Here is a 20,310-nt window from a genome sequence, read left to right as displayed (position 1 = left end):
TTCTGAGCAGGAAATTTTATTTTCTCCAGTGGTAATCTCATATGTACTTTCAAAGATTGCCTTTGAGTAAAATTTTTAACACAAATTGAACATGAAAAAGGTTTTTTCTCCAGTGTGTATTGTCATGTGTGTTTTAAAATTTTGCCTTCGAGTAAAATTTTTACCACAGATTGAACATGAAAAACGTTTTACTCCAGTGTGTGTTCTCATATGTACTTTTAAACTTTGATTTAGTACGATACTTTTACCACAGTCTGAGCAGGAAACATTTTTTTTCTCCATTGTGTAATCTCATATGTACTTTCAAAGATTGCCTTTGAGTAACATTTTTGACACAAATTGAACATGAAAAAGGTTTTTCTCCAGTGTGTATTGTCATGTGTGTTTTAAAATTTTGCCTTCGAGTAAAATTTTTACCACAGATTGAACATGAAAAAGGTTTTTCTCCAGTGTCTATTCTCATGTGTGTTTTCAAATTATGGCTTTGAGTATAATTTTTACCACATTCTGAGCAGGAACAATGTTTTCCTCCAGTGTGTGTACTCATGTGTGATTTTAAATAGTACCTTCGAATAAAAACTTTACCACAGATTGAACATAAAAAAGGTCTTTCTCCAGTGTGTGTTCTCATGTGTACTTTCAAATAGCTACTTTTTACAAAACCTTTACTACAGATTGAACAAGTAAAAGGTTTTTCTCCAGTGTGTCTTCTCATATGTCTTTTCAGACGACTTTGGTATTTAAAAGTTTTGTGAGAGTGAGAAGATGTGAAGTGAGTGTTGTCAGTGTGACATGTCTTATCATCTTTAGAGTCTTCATCATCAGTGTCAGGAGAGTGTGACGTTGTGTCCTCACTATCTGATAGTGGAGCTAAGAGCTTGTCTGCTTGTGATCCTCCACAGTGGTCTCCATCAGCTTCTGTTGTCATGTGTTGTGTTGAGCTGCTGCTTGGAGGCTCCCCCCCTCCCCTCTCCTCACTTTCACCTTTCACCTCATCATCTTCACTCTTCACAGGGACACCAGTCACTGGGAACTCCTCCAACCATTTAGGCTGACTGATGCCCTCTTCCTCCTCTTCCTCTCTAATGTAAGGGGTCACTGGGTCCTCCTCTTCCTCCTTAGAGTGAGGGGTCAGTGGATCCACCACTTCCTTTTTAAAATGGGGTGTCAGTGGGTCCTCCTCTTCCTTTTTAAAATGGGGTATCAGTGGGTATTCCTCTTCCTTCTTAATGTGGGAGGGCGGTGGCTCCTCTGTCCGCATCCTGAAGCTCCACTTCTGTTGCTCAGGGTGAAGATGTTCTTCACAGACGTCTGCAAGACAAACACATCTTTGCTCAGTCACACAATGCATTCAGTACTTTTACATGCACTTAGGAAAAACAAGTTATCGTATGAACTGTCTTGAAATCTCAGTGGCGCACAAACACGCTGCTCTTTACAACATTATTCACAGGAAAAGAAACAAAAACCAGGACGACAGGACTTTTTACTATGGATGAACGATATGGTTTAAAATTGATTTTGCGATACAGTATTTCATTTAGAATTACTGATAGAACCATTTTAAAACAGGCTACACAGGCTCCTAATTTAGTTGCTGAAATATGCAGTAAAATATTACATTTCCAGTATTATTTTCTCAAATAAAGTAACCAGATATTAACAGTAAATAAACAAGTACATTAATAATAACTGTTTTGACAAAATAATACTATTAGAAACGAACAATATGTTACTGCATATGTCAGCTGCCAAATTAGGAGCTTGTGTACCTATTTTGAAATTATTCTATTCTCAATCATATATCAAATTATATATTGTGACATATTGTTGTTAGGATATAGATTTGAGGTCATATCGCCCATACCAAACATTGGTTCGTCGAGTCGTTTTGTTTGGCCCACCACATATATTTAATTTTAATATTCTTCAGATGTGTGTGTATGTTTAAAATGTGGGACTACTGTTCTACATCACGTGGAAGTGTCATGTCATGGGGATGGTGTGTTTTCAACTAAGGGTGTGACGATACGGTCAGCTCACCAAAGGATACTCGATATTGGATTTAGGAGAACGAGACAATATTTTGGTGGTTAACATGATTCTTACACATGTGTGTACTTCATGTGTATATGCATGTACTTTTAGGGACGGCGTGGCGCAGTGGTAGAGTGGCCGTGCGCAACCCGAGGGTCACTGGTTCAAATCCCACCTAGAACCAACCTCGTCACGTCCGTTGTGTCCTGAGCAAGACACTTCACCCTTGCTCCTGATGGGTGCTGGTTGGCGCCTTGCATGGCAGCTCCCTCCATCAGTGTGTGAATGTGTGTGTGAATGGGTAAATGTGGAAGTAGAGTCAAAGCGCTTTGAGTACCTTGAAGGTAGAAAAGCGCTATACAAGTACAACCCATTTATTCATTTATTTATTTACTTTCCCTTGTGTGCTTAGTTTGACTGTAACGTCATAGTGGATAATATCTATAAACAACCTCAATTGTTTTACATCTTTAATTTGAAGAACTGTTTACTTATCTGACAAATTCAAAGGAAACTGCACTTTTTAAAAATGTCACCTATCATTCACAATCCTTATGTAAGACATTTGTTTCAAACTATTATGAATTTTAATTATTAAATAATCATGAGCAAAAAATCAGCTAACATTGGAGTCAATGGGAGCTCCTCTGTTAGACCCACAAAGTCCTCCAAATAACCATCCCAAAAAATTGCCAACAATACTCATTTTACATTTTGTGACCTGAATATTAACCAAGTATTAATGATATTGTTATTATAAGCGCTAATATTAAGGACCTACTTTTAGCGGCGCATTGATCACAGAAGTAACTAGCTTATGCTGCTATATTGACATACTGAACTGTTTTCTCACCTCTAAGATAATGAAAGCTAATTCTACAAACCCTGTTTCCATATGAGTTGGGAAATTGTGTTAGATGTAAATATAAACAGAATACAATGATTTGCAAATTATTTTCAAGCCATATTCAGTTGAATATGCTACAAAGACAACATATTTGATGTTCAAACTGATAAACATTTTTTTTTTTGCAAATAATCATTAACTTTGGAATTTGATGCCAGCAACACGTAACAAAGAAGTTGGGAAAGGTGGTAATGGATACTGATAAAGTTGAGGAATGCTCATCAAACACTTATTTGGAACATCCCACAGGTGTGCAGGCTAATTGGGAACAGGTGGGTGCCATGATTGGCTATAAAAGCAGCTTCCATGACATGCTAAGTAATTCACAAACAAGGATGGGATGAGGGTCACCAATTTGTAAGGAAATTGTCGAACAGTTTCAGAACAACATTTCTCAACGAGCTATTGAAAGGAATTTAGGGATTTTACCATCTACGGTCCGTAAAATCGTCAAAAGGTTCAGAGAATCTGGAGACATCACTGCACGTAAGCGACGATATTACGGACCTTTGATCCCTCAGGTGGTACTGCATCAAAAACTGACGTCAGTGTGTAAAGGATATCACCACACGGGCTCAGGAACACTTCATAAAACCACTGTCAGTAACTACAGTTGGTCGCTACATCTGTATGTGCAAGTTAAAACTCTATTATGCAAAGCGAAAACCATTTATCAACAACACACAGGAACGCCGCCGGTTTCTCTGGGCCCGAGCTCATCTAAGATGGATTGATGCAAAGTGGAAAAGTGTTCTGTGGTCTGACGAGTCCACATTTCAAATTATATTTGGAAACTGTGGACATGGTGTCCTCCGGAACAAATAGGAAAATAACCATCCGGATTGTTCTAGGCGCAGAGTTCAAAAGCCAGCATGTGTGATGGTATGGGGGTGTATTAGTGCCCAAGGCATGGGTAACTTACACATCTGTGAAGGCACCATTAATGCTGAATGGTCCATGCAGGTTTTGGAGCAACATATGTTGTCAACCAAGCAACGTTAACATGGACGTCTCTGCTTATTTCAGCAAAACAATGCCAAGCCATGTGTTACAACAGCGTGGCTTCGTAGTAAAAGAGTGCGGGTACTTTCCTGGCCCGCCTGCAGTCCAGACATGTCTCCCATCAAAAATGTGTGGCGCATTATGAAGCGTAAAATACGACAAGACTGTTGAACAACTGAAGCTGTACATCAAGCAATAATGGTAAAAAATTCCACTTTCAAAGCTTCAACAATTAGTTTCCTCAGTTCCCAAACGTTTATTGAGTGTTGTTCTGCCCTCACTATATGTGTTGAGGTTATACAGCTTGGCAGACAGCAAACAACCAATCCAGGACGTTCTAATAAAGTTACAAAGCAGATGAATCCATTTAGGTGTCATGGTCCACGTCTTGGACCATGTCATTGTTCTGTTTTGTTATCACAGCCTGTTTTGTATTTGACGTCTTTAGTTTCTGGTGGTACTTCCTGGTTTGTTTCGGTTGCCTAGTTACGCATTTAGTGTCACCTGTTTGTTGTTTTTGATCACGTGCAGCTGCCTCTGATTATTTCTGCCCCTATATATGCCTGTCTTTGTTTGCCTTTTGTTCTCTGAGTTTAGTTTGCTACACGCAACAGATGACGTCACATTTCCCGATTGTGGTAAAAGACTTTTTCTTATACGATTAGCTTCCATGCTATATTGCTTGCTTGTCCGTAGTTTATATACTAGCGCTTTTTGTTCCTTTTAGCTTCCACGTTAGTTCTGTTTGTTTTGTTTTCAGTGCCTTGTGCAAGTGTTTTTTGTTCAAAAATTGTTTTTGTAGTGTATAATAAATCATTATCCTTATCCTCACGCTGTGTTCCATCCTCCACTGCACCCACGAGAGAATAACTTTTCACCACGATACCAGCAAGATGTCACAGTAAAGTCCGAGCTAATGAAGCTTCTCTCGCAGCAGAAGTCGAAGAATTCGACAGGATAACGTGGAGGTTAGCCCAAGCGATGCAGGCTGGGACATTCCGCGGCGCGCCGTATGTGATGATCTTGGGGCTTGGAGGTCTCCAAGTCCCGCTTGACTCCACTGGGTCCAGCAACGCCCCGTCTCACCCCACCCCCTCGCATGCGTCGGCAGAGGCGGAAGCCGCGGCGAAGGGCATCGCCTAGCGACAGAGACACGCTAACTCCACCATCACCCCTTCACGGACACAGCCACTTTCAACTTGTCCAGGACTCACCATACACGCCTGGTAATCCTTTTTGTTTTTCTACTAATGACTCCTCCGGCTGGTCTGGTAGTCACGGGTACTGCACCCGTGACGTCAGCCCTCTTACGTCCCCAGAACATAGTGGGGATTAAGAATTTTTTTTAGAGCAGGCACTCCCTCAGTCGTCCACAGGGGACATACATGACAATCTTACACTCCTTAAAGACATTTGTGTTCAATCACAGTATAAGTCTTTATTTTCTGAATTTGATTGATTGATACTTTTATTAGTAGATTGCACAGTTCAGTACATATTCCGTACAATTGACCACTAAATGGTAACACCCCAATAAGTTTTTCAACTTGTTTAAGTCGGGGTCCACGTTAATCAATTCATGATACAAATATATACTATCAGCATAATACAGTCATCACACAGGTTAATCATCATAGTATATACATTGAATTATTTACATTATTTACAATCTGGGGGTGGGATGAGGAGCTTTGGTTGATATCAGTACTTCAGTCATCAACAATTGCATCAACAGAGAAATGTGGACATTGAAACAGTGTAGGTCTTACAGTAAGATATGTACAGCCAGCAGAGAACATAGTGAGTTCAGATAGCATAAGAACAAGTATATACATTAGAAGAACATTTGATTATTTACATTAGGTTATTTATAATCCGGGGAGATGGGATGTAAATGGAGGAGGGTATTAGTAAAGGGTTGAAGTTGCCTGGAGGTGTTGTTTTAGAGCGGTTTTGAAGGAGGATAGAGATGCACTTACTTTTACACCTGTTGGGAGTGCATTCCACATTTATGTGGCATAGAAGGATAATGGGTTAAGACCTTTGTTAGATCGGAATCTGGGTTTAACGTGGTTTGTGGAGCTCCCCCTGGTGTTGTGGTTATGGTGGTCAGGAAGTAGTTGGACATGTACTTCGGTATCAGGGAGGTGTAGCGGATTTTATAGACTAGGCTCAGTGCAAGTTGTTTTACTCTGTCCTCCACCTTGTGCCAGCCCACTTTGGAGAAGTGGGTTGGATTGAGGTGTGATCTGGCGTGGAGGTCTAAAAGTAACCGGACTAGCTTATTCTGGGATGTTTGGAGTCTAGATTTAAGGGTTTTGGAGGTGCTAAGGTACCAGGAGGAGCAAGCGTAATCGAAAAAAGGTTAAATGAGAGTTCCCGCTAGAATATTCAAGGTGCTTTTGTTGACCAGAGAGGAGATTCTGTAGAGGAATCTCGTTCTTTGGTTGACCTTTTTGATTACCTTGGTTGCCATTTTATCGCAGGAAAGATTAGCTTCTAGAATGGAACGTAGGTAGGTGATCTCATCTTTCCAGGTGATAAAAATGTCACCCACTTTTATAGTGAAATCACTGACTTTCTTAAAGGGGAACATTATCACAATTTAAAAAGGGTTAAAACCACTAAAAATCAGTTCCCAGTGGCTTATTTTATTTTTCGAAGTTTTTTTCAGAATTTTACCCGTCCCGGAATATACCTAAAAAAAAGCTTTAACGTGATTGATTTTCGTTATGTGCGAAGCCACTGTTCATTTTCCTGTGACGTCAGATAGCGATGCCAATACAAACAACATGGCGGTTACCATAGCAAGATATAGCGACATTAGCCCGGATTCAGCCTCGGATTTCAGCGGCTTTAGCGATTAAACAGATTATGCATGTATTAAAATGGATGGTAGGAGTATGGAGGCAGATAGCGTAAATGAAATTGAAGAAGAAACTGCAGCTATTGAGCGAATAGCTATTGACGCTATTCGGCCATGTCTGCGTTAGCATCGCCGGTAAAATGTGCGGACCAAACGATCAGGACTTTCGCATCTTGTGACACTGGAGCAACTTAAATCCGTCGATTGGTAAGTGTTTGTTTTGCATTAAATGTGGGTGGAAGGAAACGCTGGATGTAAATATGGTTTCAAATGTACATACAGCTAGCCTAAATAGCATGTTAGCATATGTTTGATTAGCACATAAGTCAACAACATCAACAAAACTCACCTTTGTGATTTCGTTGACTTTATCGTTGGGAATGCATCTGCTTTGAGTGTCGCATGATATCCACACATTCTTGCCATCTCTGTCGTAGCATCGCCGGTAAAAACCAAACGAGGGACTTTCGCATTTCTTGACACTGGAGCAACTTAAATCCGTCGATTGGGATGTGTTTTTTTGACATTAAATGTGGGTGGAGGGAAAGGCTGGATGTAAATATAGCTACAAATGAGGCGTAATGCTGCAATATGTATACACAGCTAGCCTAAATAGCATGTTAGCATCGATTAGCATGCCGTGCTAATCGATGCACATTCTACATAAATCAACTAGAATCATTCCCTGATCGTGTTGTTACACCCTCCGACAACACACCGACGAGGCATGATGTCTCCAAGGTACCGGAAAACAGTCGAAAAAACGGAAAATAACAGAGCTGATTTGACTTGTGTTTGTAATGTGGTGGAGAAAAATGCTGTTCTCTACCTAGATGACGTCACGTTCTGACGTCATCACTCCGAGAGCGATAAACAGAGAGGCGTTTAATTCGCCAAAATTCACCCATTTAGAGTTCGGAAATCGGTTAAAAAAATATATGGTCTTTTTTCTGCAACATCAAGGTATATATTGACGCTTACATAGGTCTGGTGATAATGTTCCCCTTTAAGGTTGATATGGGACCCATATAGGATGGATTCCGTTTTACCTAAGTGTATGGATAGCTTGTTGTCAGAGAGCCAGGTGCAAATATTAAGTAGTTCAGCACTGAGGATTTGTTCCACCTGTGACTTGTCCTTGCCGGATACCAGCAGGGCCGAGTCATCCACAAACAGGAAGAATTCACAGTGGCATGCTGATGGCATGTCATTTACGTATATTAGGAACAGTAAAGGTCCTAGTATACTGCCTTGGGGGACTCCACAGCTTACTGAGAGGGGAGGGGCACCTCTACCACCTGTTTCTTCCCCTCCAAGTAAGATTGCATCCAGCTTGATGAGGTTTCATCGAATCCGATTGCTCGGAGCTTATCCAACAGTATAGCGTGGTTAACGGTGTCAAAGGCCTTCTGAATGTCCAGCATGACCATGCCGCAGTATTTGCCCGCCTCCACCTCATGTTTGATGTGGTCGCTCAGATAGAGAAGGCATGTGGCAGTGGAGTGGTTAGTTCTGAAGGCGGATTGGAATTTGTACATTAGTTTATTAGTAGCAAGGTATCCATCAACCTGTTCATAAACTATTTTTTCCATTACTTTCAAAATGGAACTGAGCATAGAAACAGGTCGGTAGTTACCAGGTTCTAATTTGCTTCCTTTTTGTATAAAGGGGGGTTACTCTTGCTATCTTGAAATCCTTGGGTAACTGGCCTTGTTTGATTGAGAAGTTTATTATATGTGTGATTATTGGGGCAATGGTGGTGGCAGAGTCCCCTCTGAAACCCCTCCACCTGTGACTTTTCCTCCCACCCTGTCTACCTCTTTCAGTTCCTACCCCCACTCACCCCTAGAGGTAGTTTTAGACCGTAGAGAGAGCGTCTGGCATCCGCTTGTGGAAGGGGGGGCTCGTGCTGGAGGTAGCACAGCGGCGTTCAGCCGAGTCTCTTCTCCTAGTTTGTATGGTTGACAGGTATTCTTGTTTCCATCGCTTCCAGAATCTATCAGAGAGAGATTGGACTTGCCGCCATTGTTGTGAGTGGATGTCTTTCACGTTGAAGTCTCCTGGCGGTGCAGATATATGACGTCTCTCTTCAGTGTCAGCAAGGTTGCAGGTGTTAGTATTGCTGGCATCTCTGGTTTAGTTGAAACTGGAATGAGAGGTCTTGCGTTTATAATTGCCATGACCTCAGCCATGAGAGTGGTGAGCACCTCATGAGAAAGGTGAGAGCCTCCCTCCTTAAGGAGCAATGCATCCAGGATACGGCGAGTGATGCCAATTAGTCTTTCCCACACTCCTCCCATGTGGGAAGAGTTTGGCGGATTGAAGATCCAAGTGCACACTTAGTCCTGCAGGTAAGTTTTCAACTCTTTTTCCAACGACTCTTCCTCTTTTTCCGACCACTTGTCCCTCGCCGTCACCTTCTCTTCCTCGCCATGCTTCTCGTCGTCTGTGCTGGAGTCCATGACGATGGCCTTGGACTTGCTCCCCGCTCTGGACTCCTTGGGGCTGGACGAGGAGCGTCCTGCTTGGGCGTCGCTCTTCTTGCCCTTGGCGGCGGACTTGTCGGCCGACACTTTTTTCTTGGCCCTCTTCTTTTTCTTGGCGGGAAGCTGTTTGCCGCTGTTCTGTCTCTGAGGATCTCATCAGTCCCCACGTTGACTTTCAAGATGTCAAAACCATACGGTACATCAGCGAAGCAATACAAAAACTCATGAAAAAAATAAACACAGCAGTAAAACACTTACATACAAACAAGACAGCTGCTTGTACACCCGAAAGAGAACAAAGAACAGTGTCTAAGAGGAGCATCAACATTTGCATTTAAACTGTAAAATCCTGTTTATGATTTATTTACTCTACTTATTTAAATATGAACATTTTCCTTTAGGAAACTTTTATGATTTGTGTGTTGTTGTAGCTGGTATGCTGCAATTTTTTTTTTTTTCCCCCAAGATGGCGACCCTGTAGTGGCTGCTGTTGGCAGGAACTCTGTGCTCTTGTGTCATCCTTTTGTGTTTCCCTCTTCTTTTCATGTTTATATATATATACATATATGTATATATATATATGTGTATTATTATTTTTGTTTTTTTTGCCTTTTGGTCCAGACCTTTTGGGACTGTGTGACAAGGGGTGGCACTTTCGTGACTTCTGCGGTGCTTTTTTGTGAACTTCTGGATCTGCCTCCCGAGAGCCTTTTGGCCATGGAGACCAGCTGCTGGGTTTCTGCCACACCAGAGTCCGTTTGGAGAGACTGGAGGAGATGCAGATGAAGAGACAGGACTGCGGAGCTAGCACTGAGCGCCGGGACGGAAAAGCTTCACAGTGTCTTGGCTGAATGAGCAGGTATCGGACACCTCGGTCTCTTTGGACATATCCTCACTCATCCATGCGGACTGGACACTGGCCGAGACTTGGTTTGGCGGCCAAGAGTGGAGTCGGCTCTCTTGGTTGCTTTGTTGGGTCTGCTCCCGTCTCTGGCCAAGCTCCCTTCACCCCAGCAGACGATGGCGTGGGACACCGCAAAAGCCACCACATTGTATATGTTTCTTTTACTTTTTATTCATGTATGTATGTAGAAGTGGCTGGTTGCATCAGCTCTGCTCTTTTAATGTCCTTTGTCCTCTTTGATGTTTCCCTCTTACACACATAAAAGAGGAATGTGTGCTATGGCAATGAGTTGTTTTCTTCCCTTGGCCTCAGTCTGGACCCCCTCTCCAGGGGCCCAGGCTTGGACCGATTTTTTTTTTTTCTCTCATTGCCCCCACTTTTTTACCTGTATGTATCTCACCTTTTTTGCAAGGGGCGCCGCAAGTTGGCAGACCCGTCAGCGATCCTGTTCTGTCTCCCTAGAATGTTTGTCTGACCTTGAATGGGATTCTGCAGAACATTTTAATTTCCCCTCGGGGGTTAATAAAAATGTGTCTGATTCTGATGTTTAACATCAACAAAACATAGCTAATTAGTAAAAATAAACTACATTAATTCATCTCTCAACGGTGTTGAGACATTGCTGGACACCGGAGTAGTAACTAAATCCAAATAAAAAATGATTTTATTTTTTTAAGATATCTGGCTTGTATTTTCAGTAGGGATGTAAATTTATAGATTCATGGATATGATACCCTAATAAATATTCCTTATCGATACCAGTATTTATCAGTACTCTTGTCGGTACTACATGTCATTTGTGGAAATAAAAACCTGGAAAAAAGGCATTTTAAATAGCATTTCTATTAGCACAAGAGTTTGAACACCTCCAACATGATGTTCTGTAACATTTTAAAGCAGGGAAGTCTTTTATCAGCAGCTGTTTATTTGAAGTCTTAAATAGATAGATAGATAGTACTTCATTGATTCCTTCAGGAGAGTTCCTTCAGGAAAATTTAAAGAAGTCAACTATGTGTGCAGTGCAAGGTGAAATGCAGTTATGTCATCTTCTTCTCAATAACACACACATCAAACTTTGGTTGCTTCCTTATTTGTCATCATTCAAAGCTGATTGTAATGTGTAGCAGCGGCAGCTGAACTCAATGTGAAAATGTATCATAGTTATGTCAGTCAGCTGGAATTAAAAATACAAATAGTTGTGCCGTTAGTCCAGAATCTTCACGGTCCTCATGGACAACATAATTAGGAACCAGTACTAAAATAATGGTACTTGGTGTACATCTCTTATCTTCACCACTAAACCTTTGAAATATGCTGACATATGTGCTGTTAAAGGTAAATAAACAGTAGCCATATTGAATGTTTGCCTTCATTTGACCACGTGAGGTAAGGAGGACGGCCTCTAGGTCACATGGTTACACCCCAGCAATTACACTGTTGATGATTGATGAGCAATCATTTTTAAATGGTGGTGTTAAAAAGCAAACATATCTTCATCTTTAGTGAGAAATGTGGCCCCCGGATGAACATGTGTCACAAACATTGTATTAGATGATATGTGGATGTTGTGCTTACTTGGACTGTGATGAAGCTGTGAGGACTCAGGTGGTTTGTCTTCATGCTCTTCAGTCTTCACAGAGACAACAGTCAGTGGAAACTTGCTGACATCAGCCTCCTCCTGCCCTAGAAGACACTCTCCCTCCTCTTCCTCTTTGAAATAAGAGGGCTGTGGCTCATCTTTGTCCCCTTTAAAATGTGAGGGCTGTGGATACTTTACAGTGAAACTGTCCCCCTGCAGATGAGGGAGACATTCTTCTTGGTGTTCAATCAGCTGATGGATGTCTACAGGACACAAACAAAACGCATTTTAACTCCTACATGCTGAATATTAAATTGTACATGAAATATAGGGCTGTGGCTATTGAACATTTTATTAATCAAGTGTTCTACTGGAAATTTTCCGATTAGTTGAGTAACTGAATAAAACAGTGTTGCTTGGTTAAAGACAAATTTAAGCGACTATAAAACATTTCACTTAATAATGAACAGTCAATTGGTTTGAGATGGTATGAGATCAAAATGTTATCTTTAGAGCAGGCTTTGTTTTTTTGCCAATCACAGCCACGTTAAAAAGTCAAAGTACCAATGATTGTCATACACACACTAGGTGTGGGGAGATTATTCCCTGCATTTAGCCCATCACCCTTGATCACACCCTGGGAGGTGAGGGGAGTAGTGAGCAGCAGCGGTGGCCACGCCCGGGAATAACTTTTATGGTGATTAAACCCCAATTACAACCCTTGATGCTGAGTGCAAGGCAGAGAAGTAATGGGTCCCATTTTTATAGTATTTGGTATGACTGGGTTGGGGTTTGAACTCACAACCTACCGATCTCAGGGAGGGTGCACCGACATGAAGGAAATAACAGGTCAGTATGCTTTGACACACATATATAACTTGTCAAACCTGCCAGCTAGCAGGCTAGGTTTACAGCGTAAGTTACCATGGTAACTGACTCTGACTTTGTCTTACCTCTCTTATTTTTGGAGGTAAAACTCTCGAGCTTTACATACTCAGGACTTTGCACTTAACCAGCTCTCTGGAATATTCCCCTGGTGACTGTGTGAGTTTTGTGTAAACTTGTTGATACACATTGTTACAAACATCAAACTCTCATAAATATTGTGTGTCTGACACTGTCTCGTTTTTATGAAGAACATAAAACAATTCACAGGGGCAGAGGGGTTAGTGCGTCTGCCTCACAATACCAAGTTCCTGCAGTCCTGGGTTCAAATCCAGGCTTGTGATCTTTCTGTGTGGAGTTTGCATGTTCTCCCCGTGAATGCGTGGGTTCCCTCCGGGTACTCCGGCTTCCTCCCACTTCCAAAAACATGCACCTGGAGATAGGTTGATTGGCAACACTAAATTGGCCCTAGTGTGTGAATGTGAGTGTTAATGTTGTTTGTCTATCTGTGTTGGCCCTGCGATGAGGTGGCGACTTGTCCAGGGTGTACCCCGCCTTCCGCCCGATTGTAGCTGAGATAGTCGCCTGCGCCCCCCACGACCCCAAAAGGGAATAAGCGGTAGAAAATGGATGGATGGATGGATAAAACAATTAGTGCATCATCCTCACATAACAATTAATCTTCCTACAGACAATCTATTTAGGAATAGTGTTAATAATGAAATATAAAGTTAGTAAAGATGTGAGAGTAAGAAGTAAACAAACCTGTTCTGTGTAACACAACTTGATGTTTTTCATGTTGTCGCTCCTTCTCCTCTTTTGTTGGACAAAGTTCCTCCTCGTACTCTGCTGTCGTTCTTTGGCACATTTTCACACAATCACAACACTTTACACTCACACTTGATCTTTACTTAGTGATGTGTTTTGATCACTTCCGCCTCTCTTTGTTAGCAGCTAACAAGCTAAGCTAACTAGCATGCTAAGCTAGCTCGAGACGCATCAAAGTGCGCTCAGACTAATATAACCGGATGCAAACAGTTATTAACGATGTTTACTCTATTTACTAGAGTGTAATAAAGGACATATATGTGTACATGGAGGCACAGATTAAGAACACTGAACTGTGACGACTGCAATAACGTCTTCACCGTCAGACGCCATCTTGCTTTATCCTCGCCGTGTTTGGTTCGCGCGCAGTGTTGTCAGATCTCGCGAGAGAAATAAGTAAGCAGTTATTTTCCAAATCTCGCGAGAGAAATAAGTAAAACCAGCTTTCCGCCACCGGTAAAAATATTTTATTATATACTATTTACTTATTATGAAAATAAAAGTAAAATTGTCCATTTCAAATTTTCATAGTAAAGACATAAAACTTATTTCCGTAAAAAAATGTCAATATTTAAAAATATATTCAAACAAAAGTAGCATAAGGAATGACAAAAAAGAAACAAAATTAATATTACATTAATGATATTATTTTCGTTTTTGATGTTAATCGTTTTTATAATGTATTTTAGAATGTGGGAGGTTTTCATGTTCTTTTCAAATTTCCTTTGAATAGAATAGAATAGAGTTTTATTGTCATTATTGCAGTGAACAGGTTCAAAGAACAACGAAATTGGAGCAGATCCCCTAAGGTGCATGTACAATATGGTAATATAAATAGTACAAAAAAAAGGTAGATAGAAATAAGAGATGTATCTATATATGTATATATATCCACACAGATGCATACATGCATGCATATGAATATATATACACACATGCATATAACATTATTGCTTATTACAGTCCGAAAAAATTGAAAGAAATTAAAAACATGACACATGAGGACATGAAGGACATATTGTGCTACTATGGCTCTTGGGTAAAAGCTGATTTTTAGTGAATTTGTACCAGCTTTTAGCACCCTATGGCGTCTGCCCGAGGGTGGCATTATATCTATTATATCCATCTATCGATTGATAGATAGATAGATAGATAGATCTATCTCTCTTTCCATTTTCTACCGCTTATTCCCTTTTGGGGTCGCGGGGGGTGGGGCTGGGAGGGGGGGTGCTGGTGCCTATCTCAGCTACAATTGGGCGGAAGGCGGCGTACACCCTGGACAAGTCCCCACCTTATCGCAGGACCAACACAGATGGACAGACAACATTCACACTCACACTCACACACACACTAGGGCCAATTTAGTGTTGCCAATCAACCTGTCGCCAGGTGCATGTCTTTGGAGGTGGGAGGGGCCTATCCCCAGGTGCATGTCTTCTGAAGTGGGAGGAAGCCGGAGTACCTGGAGGGAACCCACACATTCACGGGGAGGACATGCAAACTCCATCCATCCATCCATCCATTTTCTACCGCTTATTCCCTTTCGGGGTCGCGGGGGGCGCTGGCGCCTATCTCAGCTACAATCGGGCGGAAGGCGGGGTACACCCTGGACAAGTCGCCACCTCATCGCAGGGCCAACACAGATAGACAGACAACATTCACACTCACATTCACACACTAGGGCCAATTTTAGTGTTGCCAATCAACCTATCCCCAGGTGCATGTCTTTGGAGGTGGGAGGAAGCCGGAGTACCTGGAGGGAACCCACACATTCACGGGGAGAACATGCAAACTCCACACAGAAAAATCCCGAGCCCGGGATTGAACCCTGACTACTCAGGACTTTCGTATTGTGACACAGACGCACTAACCCCTCTTCCACCGTGCTGCCAGATATAGATGTATAGATATAATATATGTCATGCCAATTGAAATTTAAAGAGGACATGAAAACCTCCCACATTCTAAAATACATTATGAAAACAAATGATCATCAAAAACAAAAATAAAATCATAAGTGTAATATTTATTTTGTTTCTTTTTTTCTTTCCTTATGCTACTGTTGTTTCAATACATTGTTAAATATTTGAATATTTTTACGAAAATAAGTTGTATGTCTTTGTTTTGAAAATTTAAAATGGACAGTGTAGATCATTTGGTGAAATGACTGTTTTGTTGTTGTTTGTGGTTACCCGTTGGAAGAACTGTGCCGAGCTGCAAGAATAAGTTGGCTTTAATTAAGACTTCAGCAGGACAGTAATTGTACATACGCACTGCATGAGAGGGTGGTAGTAACTGACTCCTCGATGTGCACACCCTGGTGGTGTGTTCGAGAATTACAACATGAAAACAGCTGCAAGAAACAAAATCTGTACAAAAAATGCTGCAAGTCAAAGCCACAGAGTCAGTCCAAGTTTACCACAAACAAGTGCTATAGACAGTCTGTGCATGATGTGACAGTGGATCAACACAGCCAAAGTGAAAATGACACATTCTACGTGGATGGCTTGGAAATAGAAAATTGCATTGACTCTGTAAATCCACAACAAAGAGACCAAGATGAAGGATTTGTCACAGTGTGCATAAACGACATGCCAACCAAAATGAAAGTGGATACAGGTGCTAAATGCAATGTAATGTCACTGAAGACTTTCAATAGAGTAAACAGCGGCGTGAAACTCGCCAAACAACACAGAAGCACAAATTTGGTGGCTTACGGAGGAGCCAAAATCGAGACACAAGGTGAAGCTACGCTGACATGCTTTTTAAAGGGACAGCGCCACTTACTGCCATTTTTCACAGTGGATAGAATGTGACATCACTGTTGGGCTTCCGTGCATGCCTGCGTACGGGGCTAGTCGAGTTGAGTCCCGATGTGCACCATGTCACCACAGAGAACACTGGAGAGTTCAGTGCACGGATCCTCACACAATACCAAGATATTTTCAGTGAAGAGCTCGGAGAACTACCAGTTGTTTACACAATGACAGTGGACCCCAATGTGCCGCCAGTTGTTAGGCCGGCCCACCGCATCCCAGTAGCGATGCAAGACTGTGTGAAAGCTGAACTTAAACGCATGGAAAGCATAGACGTTATTACTTCAGTCGCCGAACCAACAGCTTGGGTGTCATCCATGGTTGCTGCGCACAAGAAGGGCAAATCAGAAATCAGATTGTGCATCAACCCCAAAGATTTAAAGGCCTACTGAAATGAGATTTTCTTATTTAAACGGGGACAGCAGGTCCAATCTATGTGTCATACTTGATCATTTCGCGATATTGCCATATATTTGCTGAAAGGATTTAGTAGTGATCATCCACGATAAATTTCGCAACTTTCGGTGCTAAGAGAAATGCCAGAAGTCGCAGACGATGACGTCACATGTTTGATGGCTCCTCACATCTTCACATTGTTTTTAATGGGAGCCTCCAACAAAAAGTGCTATCCGGACCGAGAAAACAACAATTTTCCCATTAATTTGAGCGAGGATAAAAGATTCGTGTTTGGGGATATTAATAGCGACGGACTAGAAAAAAATTATTTTAAAAAAGTTTTATAAAAAAAACGTGATTGCATTGGGACGGATTCCGAAGTTTTTTGACATATTTACTAGGTTAATTCTAGGAAATCCCTTATCTTTCTATTGTGTTGCTAGTGTTTTAGTGAGTTTAATAGTACCTGATAGTCGGAAGTGTGTCTCCACGACTGTCTTGACGCGCAGTGTCTCAGGGGAGTTGACGGCAGCTATGGATGGCACAAGCTCAGCTTTTCTCCGGTAAGAACTGACTTTTTAACCACAATTTTCTCACTGAAACCTGCTGGTTGACGTGTGGTCGGGATCCATGTTCTCTTGACCGCACTCTGATCCATAGGAAAGTTTCAGCTCCAGGATTTTTAAACAAGGAATCACTGTGTGTTTGTGTGGCTAAAAGCTAAAGCTTCCCAACTCCATCTTTCTACTGTGACTTCTCCAATATTAATTGAACAAATTGCAAAAGATTCAGCAACACAGATGTCCAAAAAAACTGTATAATTATGCCGTTAAAGTAGACGACTTTTAGCTGTGTGTGTGTGTGCAGCGCTCATACTTCCTAAAAACCTGTGACGTCTTGCGTACACGTCATCATTACACAACGTTTCGAAGACGAAACTCCCGGGAAATTTTAAATTGCAATTTAGTAAACTAAAAAGGCCGTATTGGCATGTGTTGCAATGTTAATATTTCATCATTGATATATAAACTATCAGACTGCGTGGTGGCTAGTAGTGGCTTTCAGTAGGCCTTTAAATGAAGCACTAAAACGGCCCCACCACCCCATGAGAAGTGTGGAGGAGGTAGCAGCACAAATGTTTTCAGTGCTAGATGCAAAAAATTCATTCTGGCAGATCCGCCTGGACAAGAAGTCCTCAATGAAGACAACATTCAGTACTCCTTTTGGACGTTACAGATTCCTTCGCATTAACTCAGCAAGCGAAGTATTCCAGCGCACAATGGATCAGTTTTTTGCTGGATATCCATGCTCAGTCATTGTCGATGACATCATCATCGGAGGCCGTGATGTGGCGGAGCATGACGCCAACCTAAAAAAGGTGCTAGAACGTGTGAAGGAAATAAACCTCAAACTCAACCCGCAGAAATGCAAATTTCGACTTGACCAAGTATGCTACGTTGGTCATATCTTCACAAGTAAAGGTTTGAAAGTTGACCCCTCCAAAACTGCTGCTATCACAGACATGCCATTTCCCACAGATGTCACTTCACTTCACCGTTTCCTGGGAATGGTTAACTATCTTGGCAAGCACATTCCAAACCTCAGTGACATCGCAACGCCACTGAGGAAGCTGACTCACAAAGAGACCGCATGGTGCTGGTTCCAGCAACACCAAGATGCTTTCGACCGCCTGAAAGCATGTCTCTCCTTTCCACCAGTATTGGCCTACTAAGATGTCAAAGAGCCAGTCACGCTGACCTGTGAGGCGTCATGCTTTGGACTAGGAGCTGCCTCATGTAAAATGGAAGGCCAGTAGCCTTTGCATCCCGCGCCCTTACAGAAACAGAAACTCGATACGCTCAAATTGAGAAGGAGCTACTAGCTCTTGTGTTTGCATGCACCAAGTTCAGAGACTATGTGTATGGCAAGGCCACCACAGTAGAAACTGACCACCAACTGTTGGGGACTATCTTGAAGAAACCAATTCACAATGCCCCGGCCCGTCTTCAGCGGATGCTGCTACGCTTGCAAAGCTATGACATAAGCCTAATCTACAAAAAAGGAAAGCACATGTACTTGGCTGACACTCTTTCAAGAGCCCCTAATGCAACAGACAGTGAGAGCCCATCTGATAGTGGTTCTTTCGACATCATGTCTGTGAGCTACATTTCTACAGCCCGCCTGGAAGAGCTCAAGAAGCACATGGAGGAGGTTGAAGTAATGCAGACTCAGTGTAGTTATCCAGCGTAGATGGCCTGCCAGAAAGACTCAGCTGCAGCCTGCCATTGAAGTTTTCTTCCCCTACAGAGACGAACTCACTGTGGAAGATGGAATTGTCATGAAAGGGCAGAAAGCAGTCATTCCAACGTCACTACAAAAGAGTACATTAAGATTGTACACAAAGGTCACCCAGGCATTGAAGCAACCAAACGCAGAGCAAGAGGTATCATCTTTTGGCCATCAATGTCACGAGACATCACTAAAGAACTACTTTTTTGCACAGTGTGCAACAGCACAAAACCACATCAGCAGAAAGAACCACTTCATCTCCATCCAGTTCCAGACCTTCCGTGGTCCACAGTTGCTACAAACATTTTTGAATGGCGTGGACAACACTACCAGGTGATAGTGGATTCCTATTCTGGATGGTTTGAAATTGACCTTCTACAAAACATCACAGCGACAGTTGTAATTTCCAAAATGAAAATAACATTTTTCAGTGCACGGTACACCACACACACTGCTATCTGATAATGTAAGACAGTACAAGTGTGAGCAATTCAGGAAATTTGCTGAGGAGCGGGACTTCATCCACACCACCAGTAAAACAGAGTTTCCCAAGTCGAATGGACTTGCGGAAAGAGCTGTCAGGAGTGACAAGCAACTGATGGAGAAATCCCACCGGGACAAACCTTTTTTTTTTCTTTTTTTTTTTTTCTTCTTTGTCATGAAAAAGGGACGTTTTGTCATGAAAAAGGGAGTTTTTTGTGGTTGGTGCACTAGTTGTAAGTGTATATTGTGTTTTTATGTTGATTTAATAAAAAAAAACAAAAAAACATTATTATTATTATTTTTTTTTTTATAAAAAATTCTTCCGCGGCCCAGTGGTTGGGGACCACTGTTCTAATGTACATACTTGTTCTTATGCTATGTGAACTCACTATGTTCTCTGCTGGCTGTACATATCCTACTTAGTAAGACCTACACTGTTTCAATGTCCATTTCTCTGTTGATGCAATTGTTGATGACTGAAGTACTGATATCAACCAAAGCTCCTCATCCCACCCCCAGATTGTAAATAATATAAATAATTAATTGTATATACTATGAGTATTAACCTGTGTGATGACTGTATTATGCTGATAGTATATATTTGTACCGTGAATTGATTAACATGGACCCTGACTTAAACAAGTTGAAAACTTATTGGGGTGTTACCATTTAGTGGTCAATTGTACGGAATATGTACTGTACTGTGCAATCTACTAATACAAGCATCAATCAACCAATCAATCAAAAATGATATTTCAAATATATAAACCGTATTTTACTTTAAATCATGTATGTATGAGAATAATTAACTAGTACTGTTTTTAATGCACTT

The 20,310-nt window shown here is 41.6% G+C and overlaps 1 protein-coding gene across 1 annotated transcript in view; it reads right to left on the bottom strand.

Moving 5' to 3' along the window:
* LOC133546517 (zinc finger protein 510-like) overlaps positions 1 to 20,310 on the bottom strand; it is a 117,977-nt gene continuing 97,667 nt past the window's right edge. Inside the window, exon 2 of the mRNA XM_061892293.1 lies at positions 1 to 1,311. Coding sequence (XP_061748277.1) covers positions 245 to 1,311 — 1,067 coding nt within the window. The 3' untranslated portion in view covers positions 1 to 244. The remainder of the gene's footprint in view (positions 1,312 to 20,310) is intronic.

The sequence above is a fragment of the Nerophis ophidion genome, unplaced genomic scaffold, assembly GCF_033978795.1.
Source record: "Nerophis ophidion isolate RoL-2023_Sa unplaced genomic scaffold, RoL_Noph_v1.0 HiC_scaffold_30, whole genome shotgun sequence".
Taxonomy (NCBI): Eukaryota; Metazoa; Chordata; class Actinopteri; order Syngnathiformes; family Syngnathidae; genus Nerophis; species Nerophis ophidion.
This window is presented reverse-complemented; position numbering and strand designations above follow the sequence as displayed.